Source organism: Gossypium hirsutum, chromosome D13, assembly GCF_007990345.1.
Source record: "Gossypium hirsutum isolate 1008001.06 chromosome D13, Gossypium_hirsutum_v2.1, whole genome shotgun sequence".
Lineage (NCBI taxonomy): Eukaryota > Viridiplantae > Streptophyta > Magnoliopsida > Malvales > Malvaceae > Gossypium > Gossypium hirsutum.
This window is the reverse complement of record NC_053449.1, coordinates 60,238,094-60,257,125: the sequence shown is the minus strand read 5'-3', so window position 1 is coordinate 60,257,125 and position 19,032 is coordinate 60,238,094. Positions and strand designations below refer to the sequence as shown.

Below are 19,032 nucleotides of genomic sequence, written 5' to 3'. Positions count from 1 at the left end.
TACGAGTCACAAAAGCCCAAATTCTTGAGGGCAAGGCCCAATAAGAAGATTCCAAGCCCAATCAAGAAATCCACCCATACTTAGTTGAAAATCAGGCCAAATTGTCAAAGTGGCCCAAGTTGTAAAGTTTTATTTTTATTTATTTATTTATTTTACTTAGTTTAAATGTTTATCCAAGAGTCCCAAATAAAAGACCCTTGGCCGAATTTCCATATTAAAATAATTAGGAGTTTTTTTTTTTAGTTTTAGTTTTAGTGTTCTAATTAAATTAGGAAAACATTTGAAAGGCCTATTTATATGGCTTGGCCAACCACCCTACATTACATTACAATTACATTGAAAATTTCAGATTTGATTTGAGTGAAAATTCTCTTTGAGTTCTTCAAGGATTTTCTCTTGAGTTTTCTTTAGAAGTTGTTTTAACAATCTTTTTGATTGTGGGAGCCATCTTCAACCTTCTTCTTGCCATTGATATTCTTTGGAGGGGAGATTAAAGCCGTTTGAAGGGAGTTGTGAGATCTTTCAAGATTTCAAGGCTTCTTAGGACTTATCTTTTAATTTCTTACTGTCAATTCTTTCTTTATTTCTACTTATGCTGAATCATTATCTAATCTATTTTCTGTTCTTATTGTGTTTTCAGCATGTTTCTATCTTAAGGAATCAGCCCAAAAATCCCCAATTTCTAGGGTTTTTTCATACTCTTTTTGGGTGAAATTAGATTGTCGAAATTTGGGGAAAACTATCTTGGTGTTCAATTGGGCAGAATCACAATCTCCTTGAGGGTTTCAAGAACCCTAACACTTATTTCTATTCTCAATTTGATTCTTTGCTGATTTGGGGATTTTATTTCAGATCTGAAAATTCAAAAATCTAATCTTTTAATTTTCTGTTTCGTTTCAGATCTAATTGTTTAGGGTTTTCGTAGGAGTTTCTCGTGACTTGGCAACTCGATCTTGGTCCGCGCGCAACCCCGTATCATTTGGTATCAGATTTTGGGCGTTTTGGGTGTTCTTGGTTGATTTCTAAACTGATCTCTATTTTTTAAATTACAAACAGCAGTTTTACCCAAAAAAATTTCGAAAAAAATTCATTTGAGTGGGTAAACGTTTTCTGATTGATCTGAAATTTTACATACATATTTTTGGCACTGTTATTGAATATACAAAAATATTTCGTGCAAAAAAATAAGTCGAAAAAGTCAAAAAATTGAAAAAAGACGAAATCCAATAAAAAATTAAAAAATATTCAGCGGGTTGAATTTGGTGCCCAAATTTTCCAGATAAAAAATTAAATATATAAGGACACTCCAGATTTAATTTCGTGATTTTTGGAGATCGGGAACACCTCGAACGAAGTTGTCAAGTTACTCCGCAGTTTTTCGGGTTTTCTGTTTTCAGCAATTTTTATTGATTCTTAGCTGTAGGTTTTCATTTGTTTACCTTTATTCTTCCTTTACGTTATCTAACACCTTCTTGTTTCTTGTGTTAGTAGGATTTAAACGTGTGCACAACTTCTTCCTCGGTGCAACACGAATCAATTGGTGTCTCGTCAGTTTTTGGCATCCTAGTGCAAATTAGGATTCTTTGGTAGTTTGGTTCACACTCTCTAATTGGTTGATATAAACTCTGATAAAGAACTCACAAGATTGAATTCGACCTCATTGAGAATTTGAATTTTCTTTTTGAGTGATTAATGGTGAGGTTTGCTAACTTTTATTTTTGAGTGTTGAGTGTTTATTTTTTACAGGTTTTGAAGATGTCTAAAGGTGATAATAATGATGCACTTATGAAAGTCCAACAACAGTTAGATGGACATACTGCTGCAATCACACAAATAAATGCTACACTTCAAGCATTGAATACTACTTTGAATGAGGTACGAGTGAATCAAAAACATCAATATCGAGATCCAATTAAGGAAGATAGGGATAACCAACCCCAAAGGCGCGGCCCTCGACGTGTCACTAGAATGGATGATGATTTTCATGATCGTGGACAATCATCTTTGGCAAAACCAAGGAGCGAGCAGCAACGAGAACATCTCTTTCATACTCGCTGCCATGTACAAGGTAAGCTTTGTAGAGTTATTATTGATGGTGAAAGTTGCTCGAACATAGCCAGCACGACGATGGTGGAAAATCTTTGCTTAACCACTACCAAGCATCCACAACCTTATCAACTACAAGGGCTTAGCAACGAAGGCCAATTTAGGGTCACTCAACAAGTGCGCATTGCCTTTTCTATCGGTAAGTATCAAGACGAAGTTGTGTGCGACGTAATGCCTATTCAAGCCTGCCATTTGTTGCTAGGAGAACCATGGCAACTGGATCGAAAAGTCACTCACGATGGTCGTACCAATAGGTATTCTTTCAAGCATCAAGGAAAGAAACTTACCTTAGTGCCGCTCACTCCGGAACAAGTCCATGAGGACCAAATCAAACTGAGAAATTCTGTTAAAACAAGTGAGGAAAAAGAAAAAGAGAATGAAAAAGAGCAAAAAGAGATTGAGAGTGAAAAGGAATGTGAAACAGAAAAGAAAACTGAAAAAGAAGTTGAAGAAAGAAGAGAAAATGAGTTAGAAAAAGAAACAAAAGAAAAAGACGAGGAAAGGCTAGTGAGGAATGTTTCCACTAACCAAGATATGAATTTTTCTTGTGTTGCTACTTTTCAGGTTCCCGAAAGATCGAAAGATAACTTTCAACTTCAATACCTCTCAAATGAAAGACGCTTTCATACGATCAACTTAAGCAAAGATGAAATCACACTACATGATCTCGAAGGTAAGCGAGGTAAGGAAATTTTAGAAACCGAGTCCAGTGCAGATTTGAAAATTATTGATAAAACTTTTGGTGACTTAGTTCTTAAAAGATCCCATCATTTTGATCCGATTAATTGTTACTCTTCGATTGTGGTTGATAAAGTCATTACGAAAAGAAGCGTGATTTGTTATTCTCTTGATTTACCTTGTGTAAAATCCTTGAATTTGTCCAAATCTGTTTTGGAGAATAAGGTAACAAAATTTGCCAAATTTGTTTTCAATTTATATTCTTGCCTTAAACAGTTTATGTGGTTGTACATGAAGTTTGAGTTCCATTTGACAAAGGTTAACTCAACAACGGAGATTCGACTACACTATGCCCCCGATGAACGAAGGTTTGTTTTAAATGAAAAAGGTAAAATCGACCCTTATTCTTTTGCTTATCGAGGTAAGATGCTTGAAACCTTTGAAACACTTTTGTACTCCTCGGCTAGTGATAAAGATCGTGTTGATGAACACTTAGATCGAAACATGCTTGACTGTCCTATTTTATTTATTGATGATCTATCTGTTTTGATGGTTGATAAAAAGATTCTTGTTTTTGATAATGCATGTGTGAGTGAATCTATAGACCTTCGATTAATGCATGGTATGATTATGCAACTCTGTGAACCATGTAAATCTTTTCAAATACCTACTTGTGACGATTATGTTTACCATTTGATTTATTACTCGCAATTTATTCATGGTTTGTGGGAACAATGTGAGACGACTGAATGCCTTAAAACATGTCCATCTTTGTTTCAAATATTTGACGAGGCAGTGGTGAGTAAATTAGATTGTTTGCATGGTAATCTGAATCTGTCCATTCACATGCGTTATACCTGTTCTGTTATGCTTATGATTGGACTACAAGCTTGTTTCCGTTGCTATTTACTATCTCATGGCTATTCTTTTCAGTGGACTCAATTGCCATTAGTCCCGTTCGATAGAGGAAAGTCGAGTTCATTTGATTTTTCAGATTCGAGGACGAATCTTTTTGAGGAAGGGGGGAATGATACGAGTCACAAAAGCCCAAATTCTTGAGGGCAAGGCCCAATAAGAAGATTCCAAGCCCAATCAAGAAATCCACCCATACTTAGTTGAAAATCAGGCCAAATTGTCAAAGTGGCCCAAGTTGTAAAGTTTTATTTTTATTTATTTATTTATTTTACTTAGTTTAAATGTTTATCCAAGAGTCCCAAATAAAAGACCCTTAGCCGAATTTCCATATTAAAATAATTAGGAGTTTTTTTTTTAGTTTTAGTTTTAGTGTTCTAATTAAATTAGGAAAACATTTGAAAGGCCTATTTATATGGCTTGGCCAACCACCCTACATTACATTACAATTACATTGAAAATTTCAGATTTGATTTGAGTGAAAATTCTCTTTGAGTTCTTCAAGGATTTTCTCTTGAGTTTTCTTTAGAAGTTGTTTTAACAATCTTTTTGATTGTGGGAGCCATCTTCAACCTTCTTCTTGCCATTGATATTCTTTGGAGGGGAGATTAAAGCCGTTTGAAGGGAGTTGTGAGATCTTTCAAGATTTCAAGGCTTCTTAGGACTTATCTTTTAATTTCTTACTGTCAATTCTTTCTTTATTTCTACTTATGCTGAATCATTATCTAATCTATTTTCTGTTCTTATTGTGTTTTCAGCATGTTTCTATCTTAAGGAATCAGCCCAAAAATCCCCAATTTCTAGGGTTTTTTCATACTCTTTTTGGGTGAAATTAGATTGTCGAAATTTGGGGAAAACTATCTTGGTGTTCAATTGGGCAGAATCACAATCTCCTTGAGGGTTTCAAGAACCCTAACACTTATTTCTATTCTCAATTTGATTCTTTGCTGATTTGGGGATTTTATTTCAGATCTGAAAATTCAAAAATCTAATCTTTTAATTTTCTGTTTCGTTTCAGATCTAATTGTTTAGGGTTTTCGTAGGAGTTTCTCGTGACTTGGCAACTCGATCTTGGTCCGCGCGCAACCCCGTATCATTTGGTATCAGATTTTGGGCGTTTTGGGTGTTCTTGGTTGATTTCTAAACTGATCTCTATTTTTTAAATTACAAACAGCAGTTTTACCCAGAAAAATTTTCGAAAAAAATTCATTTGAGTGGGTAAACGTTTTCTGATTGATCTGAAATTTTACATACATATTTTTGGCACTGTTATTGAATATACAAAAATATTTCGTGCAAAAAAATAAGTCGAAAAAGTCAAAAAATTGAAAAAAGACGAAATCCAATAAAAAATTAAAAAATATTCAGCGGGTTGAATTTGGTGCCCAAATTTTCCAGATAAAAAATTAAATATATAAGGACACTCCAGATTTAATTTCGTGATTTTTGGAGATCGGGAACACCTCGAACGAAGTTGTCAAGTTACTCCGCAGTTTTTCGGGTTTTCTGTTTTCAGCAATTTTTATTGATTCTTAGCTGTAGGTTTTCATTTGTTTACCTTTATTCTTCCTTTACGTTATCTAACACCTTCTTGTTTCTTGTGTTAGTAGGATTTAAACGTGTGCACAACTTCTTCCTCGGTGCAACACGAATCAATTGGTGTCTCGTCAGTTTTTGGCATCCTAGTGCAAATTAGGATTCTTTGGTAGTTTGGTTCACACTCTCTAATTGGTTGATATAAACTCTGATAAAGAACTCACAAGATTGAATTCGACCTCATTGAGAATTTGAATTTTCTTTTTGAGTGATTAATGGTGAGGTTTGCTAACTTTTATTTTTGAGTGTTGAGTGTTTATTTTTTACAGGTTTTGAAGATGTCTAAAGGTGATAATAATGATGCACTTATGAAAGTCCAACAACAGTTAGATGGACATACTGCTGCAATCACACAAATAAATGCTACACTTCAAGCATTGAATACTACTTTGAATGAGGTACGAGTGAATCAAAAACATCAATATCGAGATCCAATTAAGGAAGATAGGGATAACCAACCCCAAAGGCGCGGCCCTCGACGTGTCACTAGAATGGATGATGATTTTCATGATCGTGGACAATCATCTTTGGCAAAACCAAGGAGCGAGCAGCAACGAGAACATCTCTTTCATACTCGCTGCCATGTACAAGGTAAGCTTTGTAGAGTTATTATTGATGGTGAAAGTTGCTCGAACATAGCCAGCACGACGATGGTGGAAAATCTTTGCTTAACCACTACCAAGCATCCACAACCTTATCAACTACAAGGGCTTAGCAACGAAGGCCAATTTAGGGTCACTCAACAAGTGCGCATTGCCTTTTCTATCGGTAAGTATCAAGACGAAGTTGTGTGCGACGTAATGCCTATTCAAGCCTGCCATTTGTTGCTAGGAGAACCATGGCAACTGGATCGAAAAGTCACTCACGATGGTCGTACCAATAGGTATTCTTTCAAGCATCAAGGAAAGAAACTTACCTTAGTGCCGCTCACTCCGGAACAAGTCCATGAGGACCAAATCAAACTGAGAAATTCTGTTAAAACAAGTGAGGAAAAAGAAAAAGAGAATGAAAAAGAGCAAAAAGAGATTGAGAGTGAAAAGGAATGTGAAACAGAAAAGAAAACTGAAAAAGAAGTTGAAGAAAGAAGAGAAAATGAGTTAGAAAAAGAAACAAAAGAAAAAGACGAGGAAAGGCTAGTGAGGAATGTTTCCACTAACCAAGATATGAATTTTTCTTGTGTTGCTACTTTTCAGGTTCCCGAAAGATCGAAAGATAACTTTCAACTTCAATACCTCTCAAATGAAAGACGCTTTCATACGATCAACTTAAGCAAAGATGAAATCACACTACATGATCTCGAAGGTAAGCAAGGTAAGGAAATTTTAGAAACCGAGTCCAGTGCAGATTTGAAAATTATTGATAAAACTTTTGGTGACTTAGTTCTTAAAAGATCCCATCATTTTGATCCGATTAATTGTTACTCTTCGATTGTGGTTGATAAAGTCATTACGAAAAGAAGCGTGATTTGTTATTCTCTTGATTTACCTTGTGTAAAATCCTTGAATTTGTCCAAATCTGTTTTGGAGAATAAGGTAACAAAATTTGCCAAATTTGTTTTCAATTTATATTCTTGCCTTAAACAGTTTATGTGGTTGTACATGAAGTTTGAGTTCCATTTGACAAAGGTTAACTCAACAACGGAGATTCGACTACACTATGCCCCCGATGAACGAAGGTTTGTTTTAAATGAAAAAGGTAAAATCGACCCTTATTCTTTTGCTTATCGAGGTAAGATGCTTGAAACCTTTGAAACACTTTTGTACTCCTCGGCTAGTGATAAAGATCGTGTTGATGAACACTTAGATCGAAACATGCTTGACTGTCCTATTTTATTTATTGATGATCTATCTGTTTTGATGGTTGATAAAAAGATTCTTGTTTTTGATAATGCATGTGTGAGTGAATCTATAGACCTTCGATTAATGCATGGTATGATTATGCAACTCTGTGAACCATGTAAATCTTTTCAAATACCTACTTGTGACGATTATGTTTACCATTTGATTTATTACTCGCAATTTATTCATGGTTTGTGGGAACAATGTGAGACGACTGAATGCCTTAAAACATGTCCATCTTTGTTTCAAATATTTGACGAGGCAGTGGTGAGTAAATTAGATTGTTTGCATGGTAATCTGAATCTGTCCATTCACATGCGTTATACCTGTTCTGTTATGCTTATGATTGGACTACAAGCTTGTTTCCGTTGCTATTTACTATCTCATGGCTATTCTTTTCAGTGGACTCAATTGCCATTAGTCCCGTTCGATAGAGGAAAGTCGAGTTCATTTGATTTTTCAGATTCGAGGACGAATCTTTTTGAGGAAGGGGGGAATGATACGAGTCACAAAAGCCCAAATTCTTGAGGGCAAGGCCCAATAAGAAGATTCCAAGCCCAATCAAGAAATCCACCCATACTTAGTTGAAAATCAGGCCAAATTGTCAAATTGGCCCAAGTTGTAAAGTTTTATTTTTATTTATTTATTTATTTTACTTAGTTTAAATGTTTATCCAAGAGTCCCAAATAAAAGACCCTTGGCCGAATTTCCATATTAAAATAATTAGGAGTTTTTTTTTTTAGTTTTAGTTTTAGTGTTCTAATTAAATTAGGAAAACATTTGAAAGGCCTATTTATATGGCTTGGCCAACCACCCTACATTGCATTACAATTACATTGAAAATTTCAGATTTGATTTGAGTGAAAATTCTCTTTGAGTTCTTCAAGGATTTTCTCTTGAGTTTTCTTTAGAAGTTGTTTTAACAATCTTTTTGATTGTGGGAGCCATCTTCAACCTTCTTCTTGCCATTGATATTCTTTGGAGGGGAGATTAAAGCCGTTTGAAGGGAGTTGTGAGATCTTTCAAGATTTCAAGGCTTCTTAGGACTTATCTTTTAATTTCTTACTGTCAATTCTTTCTTTATTTCTACTTATGCTGAATCATTATCTAATCTATTTTCTGTTCTTATTGTGTTTTCAGCATGTTTCTATCTTAAGGAATCAGCCCAAAAATCCCCAATTTCTAGGGTTTTTTCATACTCTTTTTGGGTGAAATTAGATTGTCGAAATTTGGGGAAAACTATCTTGGTGTTCAATTGGGCAGAATCACAATCTCCTTGAGGGTTTCAAGAACCCTAACACTTATTTCTATTCTCAATTTGATTCTTTGCTGATTTGGGGATTTTATTTCAGATCTGAAAATTCAAAAATCTAATCTTTTAATTTTCTGTTTCGTTTCAGATCTAATTGTTTAGGGTTTTCGTAGGAGTTTCTCGTGACTTGGCAACTCGATCTTGGTCCGCGCGCAACCCCGTATCAGTTAGCCTTAGCTACACTTATCTGATCAAGTGAGAAAGTGATAAGTGGTAGCCTTAGCTACACTTATCTGATCAAGTGACAAAGTGATAAGTGGTAGCCTAGCTACACTTATCTGATCAGGGACAAGTGATAAGTGATTATACGTAAGACCATAGTTATACTATGACAAAGTGAAAGTGAAGTACTCAATTTTCCGTAACTGTTCCCTAATTTGATTAAGGATGGTAAGTGACAAATGGGCCCAAAAGAATTAAAGTAAATGGATAAGTGGTAGTGTATTTATATCAGGACGATGTTGTTATTCAAGCTAAAGTGATATTTTCATTGCAAAATTGAGAATTTCATAAATGTGTTATTGAATGGTATAATCAATAAACATTGAGTTAAATGGTAAATACGTATTAGTGTTGAACTTGATGTCATTGAATTGTACGTGAATTAAATGTAAATTGCTAGTGATATGATCTAAATCGTTAGCATGAGAAATTGCGAATTGAAGGAAATGGAAATGAAGCATTGAATTGCATGAGTATGTATTGGGTCTCGTAAGCCCTAATTATTATGATTATAATATTTTGAGGATATACTGTGAAAAGTTACAGGAGCATGTTAATTATTTTGAAAGTTTTAATTTAGATGAAATTTTATAACTCGGTTAAATACATTTACAAGTGCATGTGTTTTGGTAATGCCTCGTACCCTATTCCGGTATTGAATACGGGTAAGGGGTGTTACATTAACACATATTCACTAACCCAAGCGATCTAAAGAGAGCCCTCTCCAACAAGCATGGCACGGATAAGCTGCAAAATACAAGTTTTATTCCATTCTGCCACATTTTTTAGTCCCAAGCCCCCTTCAAATTTAGGTAAACAAATTGCCTTCTAACAAACACAAGCCCCTTGACTCGAGCCAACCTTCCCTTTCCAAAAGAAGCTAAGCCAATATTGATAAACCTCTTAAAAACACTCTTAGGCATTAGAAATTTACGACTCCAATAGGCTTGCACACTAAAGATCACAACCTTAATGAGTTGCAGTCTACCAACATAACTCAAGTGCTTAGTAGACCACCCTTGAATCCTGTCCAGAATCCTATTAGTTAAAGCAGCAAAGTCAAACTGAGACAGCTTTCGAGAAACAAGAGGAACATAAAGGTACCTCACTGGTAGCCTACCAACTTTATAGTCCATTACATTCCGGACTCACAAGGACACTATATCAAGATCGCACACATATTTTCAACAGTCACTCAAGTACTCATTCACCAATACTAGAACATTAGTCACAAAAGATATATCTACAAAGACATAGTAGGAGTCGACATTAGGGACTCACCTATTACAATTCCCAGCTCCAAACTCTGTGATCCAGATTGAACTAGCAGCAACAACTGCTTAAAGAACATGAATTCACCATTATAACCCATACACAGTCAGATTACTAGCATATATCTACAGATAATCCCTATGCAGGGCTTTTTATTCATAACTTGTAATGATCTGTTAAAATCTTTAATTCATTGGATAAATCTTTGATTCTTCTGAGCATCTATTTGTAATTTAATTTGATAAAATAAAATAAAATTCAAATTAGAAGAAGATACAGATACATACGAATGAGGTCATTTATAATTGAAAATCACATCAACAGAATTGGAACATACATTAAGAATCATTATTAGTAAACAACAATTTAAACATGACCAGACTTGCTGGAGAGTAGGGGCAGAGTCAAAGGACCGGTAGGGATCCCGATCCCTCTAAAATAGAAAATTTTATATTTAGGTTTTTTATAATTTATAAAATTTTAAATTAATAATGGTAAAATTATATTTTGATTCTCAAAAATATAAAAAGAAAATTATTTAATCCTTTAAAATTATAAAGATATAGGCTATTAAAATGGTGAAATTACATTTTTACTATCATAAAAATATACAATTTAATTCCGACCCCAAAAAATTTCTAACTTCGCTCATGTTGGAGAGAATACTGATTATGAATGTGTAGTGATATATGGATAGAGAAGTTAACTTCTTTTAGCTTTGTTGATGTGATATACACGAGGTTGCCAGGTGTATGACTGTCAGCATTTAATAAATTTTAACTTTTTTTAAATTATAAAAATATATTTTTAAAATTAAAAACCATTAAAATTATTAAGAAGTATAAAAATTATAAAAAAATATATTTTTTAATATTTTTAAAATTTAAAAATTAATTAAATGTTGACATATCATCCACGTGTATGTCATGTCATCAAAATTAACAAATGAAAATTTTTTCATCTATTTTAGGGTGATTTGATAAAAATGTACATTCAAGGGTTAAAAGAGACGAAAAATTAAATGAAATGCTAAAATAACTGTTTTTTTTTAAGTTAAAGAGTAAAAAAATCATTATGTTTTTTTTTTTTTTGGATAATGAATAGGTTTTTAAGGCAAAAATTGTGGTAATGAATGTTGATACTCTTATTTATACAAATCTGCTAATATAATAAAATTTAGTGTATTTATGAGAAATATCATATTCTGAATTAATATGATATTTGACTCTTAGTTGTGCAAATTCATAGAATATTTTAATTTCAATCTAATCTTTTATTAGTTTTTTAATCATAATTGGGCCCTGAAATTTAGTTTTAGTTTTTTTAAGCCCAAATTTGATGCTTATATTTATCAATATTATGAGACTTATTTAATCAAATGGGGACCTAACAATGAATTTTTTTTTAACAGATTGATTGACGAAATGAACGTGATTATTGTATAGGATGTGTTATATAATTTTTTTTTATTTGTATAATATCTTTAAATAATATTATGTACATGCGTATTGAAGAAAAATATTATAATTTTATATAAAGATATAATATCATTAATTTACTTTAAAAATAGTATTTGATTGCTGCTATAATGTTTTTTTTATGTAAAATAAACAGAATTATTTAACAAAATTATCTAGAAATATTCCGCGGACATCTTGTAAACAACTGTAGTCCTACGTTCCTATCAAAAGTTAGTTTAGTGATACCATTTGCTTCTATGCCATCTTCTATAGAAATATGTTCGAATTCCCAAAGACCTGTTTCCAATAGAAGTTGATGAATGCGCATGATTAGAGCTGATTGTGATGTCTTTGAAGATACTTCTTGAATTTTCTGAATAGCCTCTAAGCTGTCTGTCTGAATCAAAACTTTATCGTACCTTCTGCTCTGAAGAAAAGACAGGCCGACCATCTAAAATACCCCAAAACTGGGCACTAAAAATCGAACATTGTCCCAACCGTCTGTTGAAACCAAGAATCCAATTCCCCTGATGATCCCTAACAATACCCCCTGCAGCAGCATCACCGGAGTCAACCTTAACAGCTCCATCTGAGTATAAACGGATCCAATTTTCAGTTTTGCTTGGATTTGTGTGTGGCTTCGACTTTCTAGTATGATCTTACTTGTGTATGGATTTGCACTGTAAAGCCCAACTGTACGAGCATTTATTTATATCATCCACACTCCACGACAATCCTTAAAAAATGAAAATATTTCTATTTTTCTAGATTCTCCAAGCTACAAACCCAAAGAAGCACGGCCAGTCAATCTCCCTCATAAAAAATACTTCGAAAATTTCTCAAATTAGATTCAAGCTAATTCTGTAAATCTCCTGAAAAGAATTATTCTTGTTTGTCAATAGAAATAACCTGTGACCAAATACCTTTAGCCACAAAACAATCCCTAATAGCATGTAAAACATCCTCTACGCAAAGCTCACAAATCTTTGTTTTCTGCAATAATATTTTGATTTTTACAGTTTATTAAAGTAAATTAATGATGTTTAAATATTATATAATCACATTTATTAAATTTATTCTAAATTCTTTTTTAATCTTTTTAATTAATTAATTATTACAAATGACATTTTTTTATACCGACAAATGAAAGAATGTTTCTTTATAATAAAACATATGATATCCAACTTATAAATCATAATATACATGATATTCCTTAGGATAAACAATTCCGTACACAGTAAGAGTCATGAAAACCAAGATCAAACTTCATTTTCAGATGATGTTTGAGTCACTTCCAATTTAAAAAAAAACCATGGTTGTTAAATTATCTTTAATTGACCCAATTCTGCCGGAGCCAAGTTTCAAGAAAGAAAAAAAAACAGAAACATCTTATATCTGAAAAGTAATCTTTTGTTTCAATATGTCCTGATTTAAGCAAAGGAAGATGTATTATACTACTTCTTTTATGCAGGCCTGCTGATTCACTAAGTAATTAAAAATGTTTCGGTTGTTTCTATCTGTACTGTCAGTTATGGCATAAATTAAAATAAGCAAAAATCATAGACTGGTTCAATGGCATCAACCTATAAATGGCCATTTATCCATGCAGAGCCTCTCATGCCCAAGAAAGAAATAGAAGCTAACTCTACCATATACAAAAAATGGAAGCCCTTCAGATTATAGTATCCATTTTCATCTTGGCTCTTGCATCATCTTTGACCTTTGCCTCTGATCCTAGCCCACTTCAGGACTTTTGTGTAGCCATTAATGATCCCAAGGGCTCTGGTATGTCTTCTCTTCAAATACTTTCATTTTTCTTGAGCTACTTGTGTCTGTGTCTAATGTATATCCGGACATGAACGGGATATGAATCTTAAGACCTTGACACTCATATCTATCACATCAATGTCCAACATATGCTGATATTCGGCACTTATACTCAAGTGTTAGTAACATGAAATCATCTTTTTTTCTTCTTCTTCTTTTATTGACCGACATTTCTTGCTTTGATGTAGTGTTTGTCAACGGAAAATTCTGCAAAGACGCAAAGCTTGCCAAAGCAGATGACTTCTACTTTTCAGGTCTCCATATTCGCAAAAACACATCCAACATATTTGGATCAACTGTCACACCTGTCAATGTTGCACAGATGCCAGGACTTCACACATTGGGGATATCTATGGTTCGAATTGACTATGCACCTTACGGTGGCCTGAACCCTCCTCACACTCACCCTCGTGCCTCAGAGATTCTAGTTGTTCTGGAAGGCACACTCCATGTCGGTTTCGTTACATCGAATCCAGATAATCGTTTGATTTCTAAAGTCCTATATCCCGGAGATGTCTTTGTTTTTCCTGTGGGTCTCATTCACTTTCAGTACAACATAGGGAACACCTATGTTGTCGCCTTTGCTGGTCTTAGCAGTGAAAACCCAAGGGTGATCACTATCGCAAATGCAGTATTTGGCTCAAACCCTTCCATTAATGCTGATATTCTTGCCAAGGCTTTTAATCTGGATTGGAAAATGGTGAAGAATCTTCAATTCGAGTTCTAATGGGATAACAATAGGAGAATGTTGAATGATGTTTGAAGAAGTCATTTGTTATTTATAGTAACATTAAATGTTATTTTATTTTCTGAAATATAAAATAAAAGATGTTCTTTGTGGGGCCTCTTCTTATGTAAACATGTATAGCATATTATAAAATTGAAAATTCTTTTTAATTTAAATCCATAAAATAATTTTAGATTTCACCCAAAAATATTAGATTAAACATGAAAACATCTTTTTTTATTAACCATTGAAATTCTAATTTTATTCAAAATTTGTAATAATTGAATTTGGAAAAGATAAATTATATTTGTGTATATATAAATATTTCAATTGTCATTTGTCTAAAACTATTTTTTATGTATATAGCTAGGGATGATGTACATACAACCTATTGAAGCAATTATAAATTTATATATAACATAATTGACGGAATAATATCATACACGAGTGGGGTATTTATTTTTTTATTAGTTTGGCTCCTTATTTTCATTTTGTAATTTTTATTATCCAAATATAAATCTCTGTTAAAAAATGTTAAGCCAATCAATGACGCTTACCACATATCAAGAAAAGTTAAAAACATACTTCAAAATGTTTTTTTTTTTAAATATACATGAGAAATTAAAAGAAAATCATTAAGAAAACCAAAAAAATCTTAAGAGTTAAAAAATTATGAAAAAAAAACACTAAAAATTTCTTAATCTATTTTTGAAAATTATAAAAGAAATATTTTAAAAAATTATAAGAATGCTAAACTTAAAAAAATTAAAAAAATTCATTTTATTCTATCAACTTTTTTTTATAGAAATTGTTCTAAACTACTTCATTTATTTCCTCGGGTTTAAATGCAAATAATAATTGGGATTTAAATTGTTCTTTTGCTGCAGCAGATGATATATATATATATATATATATAACAAATAATTTACCCAAGTAACAAAATCACAAACGACAAGCTAACGTGGTAGTTAAAAAACTAATATAATAACAAATTTAGTCTTTAACTTTTACATCAATATATTAACTTGCTATTTGTAATTTTAACTAAAGTGGTCAAAATGATTGAACTATATAACGTGAGTGTACTTAAATTATATATTTTTTAATTTTAAATGTCTAAAATAAAAAATAATAATAATTAGGTCACGAGTTGTATATACCCAATAAAATATAAAATAATGGGAACACGTGATGGCATGCTAGATTTCCATACTCAGAGGGGCCCACCCATGAATGACGCGGGAATTTCCACTTTCCGCAAATAAGCTGTCGTTTAGACGATGACAGCTTTGATCCATAGGACATTGCTTTCTAGTTCCCAATATAAGAATTTTGTACGAGCTATCCTAAAATCCATTTTTTCTAATTTAATTATACCTTTAAAAATTGGGTAATTTTGATGAAAACGTTTTTAAAAAATAATTAGAGATTTTAGTCTATTTTTAAAAAAAATAAGTCGATTTTGAAAATAAAAATACAAAATATGTTTAATCATCTTACCAAATGAGCTAATATGTCAAATTATTAAAGAAAATGTGTTTTGTAGAACATATTTTCAGATAGGTCAACAAAAAATAATTTATGTAAGATGTGTTTTTTGTTTCTCTCTTTAAAATCGGTTTGTTTCTCTAAATATTGAAGAAATTAGCCTATTTTCCCATTATCTTTCAAATTCGACATATATTACTAATTTATCCCTTAAAAATTGATTTTAAATAAATATTTATATTTGTTAAATATAGAAAAATTGAGAATTTTTTACATGAATAATACAAAAAAATTAATTATGAAAATATGACATGTCATTGATTATTTATAAAAACCATGTGTTTTCAACATTAAATTTAGATGTCCCTAATGTATCAAGCTACACCAAGCCCAAAAGCAATCCTTCATAAAACACTTATTTTAGATGAAAAAAATACTATTTTTTAAGTGGTGTCATCATATTGTTAGGCTATACCAAAAATCATTTGTATTTCTTTTAAATACTATATAATATTGAAGAAATACAAAAAACAATGTTTTTTGTATTATTACGATATTTGTTCAGTATTTAAAGGAAATCAATATTTGTTTGTGTTGTCTAACAATGGACTACTTTTGAGGTTGGTGTCGCTTAACACATTGACGACACCTAAATTTACTGTACAAAACATACCATTTACATAAGTTACAACATGTCCCATTTCGTAATTAATTTTTTGTATTATTTATATAAAAAAAACTCAAAAATTGTTGTTTAACTCCTTTATAAATAATAAAATTATAAATTAATATATTATCTTATCCCACGAAAAAATATAAATTATAAATTAATATATAATAAAATTTTATTTTAACTATTTTAATGTTAAACGAGTGATCTAAACTATTTTAATAAATATTTAATGTTGCAATTTTAACATAGGGACTGTTTTGCTCATTCATCTAACATATATGAATTAATTTAATTATTTTTTCAATAAAAGAACTAAAATATAATATAGGGGTTTTGGTGATACTTTTACTATGAACAGTTTTAGCCGCAAATAATGATAATTGAAATCTTAAACATGTAGAATACTACAAGAAACTTTATGAATCAATGTAATTAAATCGAAGCAAAAAGCATATTGTTAGCAATTCATAGCATTTACAATTTCTGGTTATCTATCCATATCCAAATCACCTTTTCTCACCCATCCTAAATTTGTATTCAACTGAGTTTCATGCCTTATAACAGAGTAAGTACATCTGCTCTTCTTCTAACGCAGAGTTTGCCATTTCAACCGCCTGAAATGGAGAATGCAAAATGTATATCAGACTCCATTCAGAAATCGATACAAAACCAAGCCGGTAACGTAAAACGGAGTCGATAAAGTGGTATTACCTCAAAATTAAGCTTTCGGTACAGGTTGAATGCCGGTTTGTTGTCCCTGCACACATGGACATATACGGATTTGATGCCTGCAACATAAGGGACTGAAATCAGAAGTGGAATGGGAACCTTTTCCTTGGAAGGAAATGCTTGCAACTTTTTTTACCACTTAATTTGGCGAATTCAATAACAAAACGCATCATATTGCTGCCAATGCCTTGTCGACGGGCCGATTTCCTGGTGCATAAGTTCGAAATGTAAGCATATTTCTGAAGGTTTTTTGTGTTGATGATGGGGAAGCGATACTTCTTATGTTGCTGCAACAGGTTCGGATTCTCAAACGTTATGAACAAATCACTGGGTTATGAATGTTATAAAAGAATATTGCAGTGTATGTACCCCAGGAAAAGTCTCTCCATGTAACAGATGCCTAATGCTGATATCAAGGGTTCCAACTACGCTTTTAATCACCGTGCGTTGCACATTCAGGTCCGGCTTACAAACCTGATACTTCGATAACAATGGGTAAAACTCTCGATCAAAAGCAAACAATGACTTAACATTAGAACCTATGTTACATGGACTTGGGAAGTCCTTTTGAACATAAACACAGAAGCTTCGCATCGATCTAACCCTCACCCGAAAGAGACAACAAACACATTGAAAGGAATACCAATCTGAGAAAAGAAGAACATAAAAATAGAAACATGTACCGCGACGACACATTTATTTATCTGCCCGAATTGCCCCCGGCATCGCATTTTCAAGGAATTGAACTCCTGTAAATCATGGAATGTTTGTAAACATTTCACATGTAACCCAAAATTCATATGTATATGCAAGTAATTAAGAGAAAGGCACTAGTCTGTCCTACCCGCTCAATGAAATCCATTTTGAGGTGTTCGATCAATCTGTATATGTATCATGAATAGAGACAATCAGAGGCATCCATTTAAGAAACATTGCAAATACTGAGACTTGAATCTATATGAACTAAACCGAACTAAGCTCCAGGTTCATAAAAAGGGTACTGTATTTCTCTACATAAAAGAGCTACTTATCAGTCTGCTCTGCGTCTATATCCTTCTATATCTTATATAGTTATCTAAGGACTTAATTGAGAAACAAAAAGATTATACATTCACTTCAAGAAATAAATATTTAGAAATTCAATCCCTACCTTTCATCGCCTGGTTGATCTTCCCAGTGAGTTTCTGCTCTCAGATATGCCGCTACCTGACACAAAACAAAACAAAGAGCCATCAGCATTCATTTGATCAAATGAAACAAATTAGAAAGGTTAGAAACAGTATATACGTACCCACAATTCTTCATCGCGGACGGCCTGTCTCGCCACGTAATTTCCGAATACTAATTTCTTTTCGTGAAAAAGATCCTCATCCGACGGTTCTAGACTGTTGAATTTAAGATGAGTAATCAACGACGTTCGAGGCAATACCGAATGATCTTCCTTCCTCACCAAGCCGATTGATTTCGTATTCATTTTCCTAATAAAGAAAACGTACGATCAAGAACCCTAAAAATCTTAGTTAACTTGAAGAAAAAGAAATCACAAAAAGACTTACGTAGTTGGAGTGAGCGAAATTGAATGAAGCTTGTGGCGGGGACTCGATCCATTGCAAGCGTAAGTAAAGAAATTAGTTCTTGGAAACGAAATGGTCGACATGGCTACTGAAATTTTCCCGGAAAGGAAACTAAAAGCCGGGAAAACTTATACGCGAAGTTATTGCTTTACTTCTTTTTCAATCTTAATCAGTATAGTAGAAGAGAACGCAGTATATATATAGGCAAACTATGTTGCAAAGGTGGAGCAGACGAGACTTTGAAATTACAGTTATTCAGTTTAGTCTGTTATCAACCGAATTTTATTTTATTTTTTAAGGATATTTAATTTTTAATTAAAGAATTTGAAAATAAATTTGCAAAAGAGGAGTTTAATTTGTTGAATTCAAAAAAACTGATTTTTAATTTCAAATTGATCTTAAGTTAAAAGTGCGCATTCTTGTTAGAATTAGACCGGATCAGTTGGTTTGATTGATTGAACTAGAAATCGATTGGTATGTCATTCCAGGCAATGAGATTGAATTTTTTAATAAACTACTTAAAACCAGTTGAACCGAGATAAAAGATTGATCGATGGTTGAATTGATTTTATTTTTTATTTTTAAATTTTTTTAATAATTTATTTAATTCAAATAGAG

General features: G+C 32.5%; 2 protein-coding genes across 3 annotated transcripts; one reads left to right on the top strand and one right to left on the bottom strand.

Annotated features, from left to right (window-relative positions):
* Positions 1 to 13,057: 13,057 nt before the first annotated feature.
* On the top strand, positions 13,058 to 13,977 carry LOC121225194 (germin-like protein subfamily 1 member 7). The gene is made up of 2 exons (XM_041109390.1): positions 13,058 to 13,181; positions 13,412 to 13,977. Exons 1-2 carry the CDS (start codon positions 13,058 to 13,060, stop codon positions 13,948 to 13,950), a joined length of 663 nt encoding a protein of 220 aa, XP_040965324.1. The 3' UTR covers positions 13,951 to 13,977.
* Positions 13,978 to 16,513: 2,536 nt separating this feature from the next.
* On the bottom strand, positions 16,514 to 18,596 carry LOC107894805 (uncharacterized). 2 transcript variants are annotated; one of them, XM_041109389.1, is made up of 9 exons: positions 18,397 to 18,596; positions 18,132 to 18,318; positions 17,991 to 18,046; positions 17,685 to 17,721; positions 17,524 to 17,589; positions 17,210 to 17,320; positions 16,977 to 17,127; positions 16,823 to 16,899; positions 16,514 to 16,725 (listed from the first exon to the last, which is right to left on the bottom strand). In XM_041109389.1, exons 1-9 carry the CDS (start codon positions 18,495 to 18,497, stop codon positions 16,660 to 16,662), a joined length of 852 nt encoding a protein of 283 aa, XP_040965323.1. In that variant the 5' UTR covers positions 18,498 to 18,596; the 3' UTR covers positions 16,514 to 16,659. The 2 variants fall into 2 exon arrangements, with proteins under 2 accessions (XP_040965323.1, XP_016675506.2); XM_016820017.2 differs by having other exon boundaries at positions 17,210 to 17,314; positions 18,397 to 18,595.
* Positions 18,597 to 19,032: the final 436 nt, after the last annotated feature.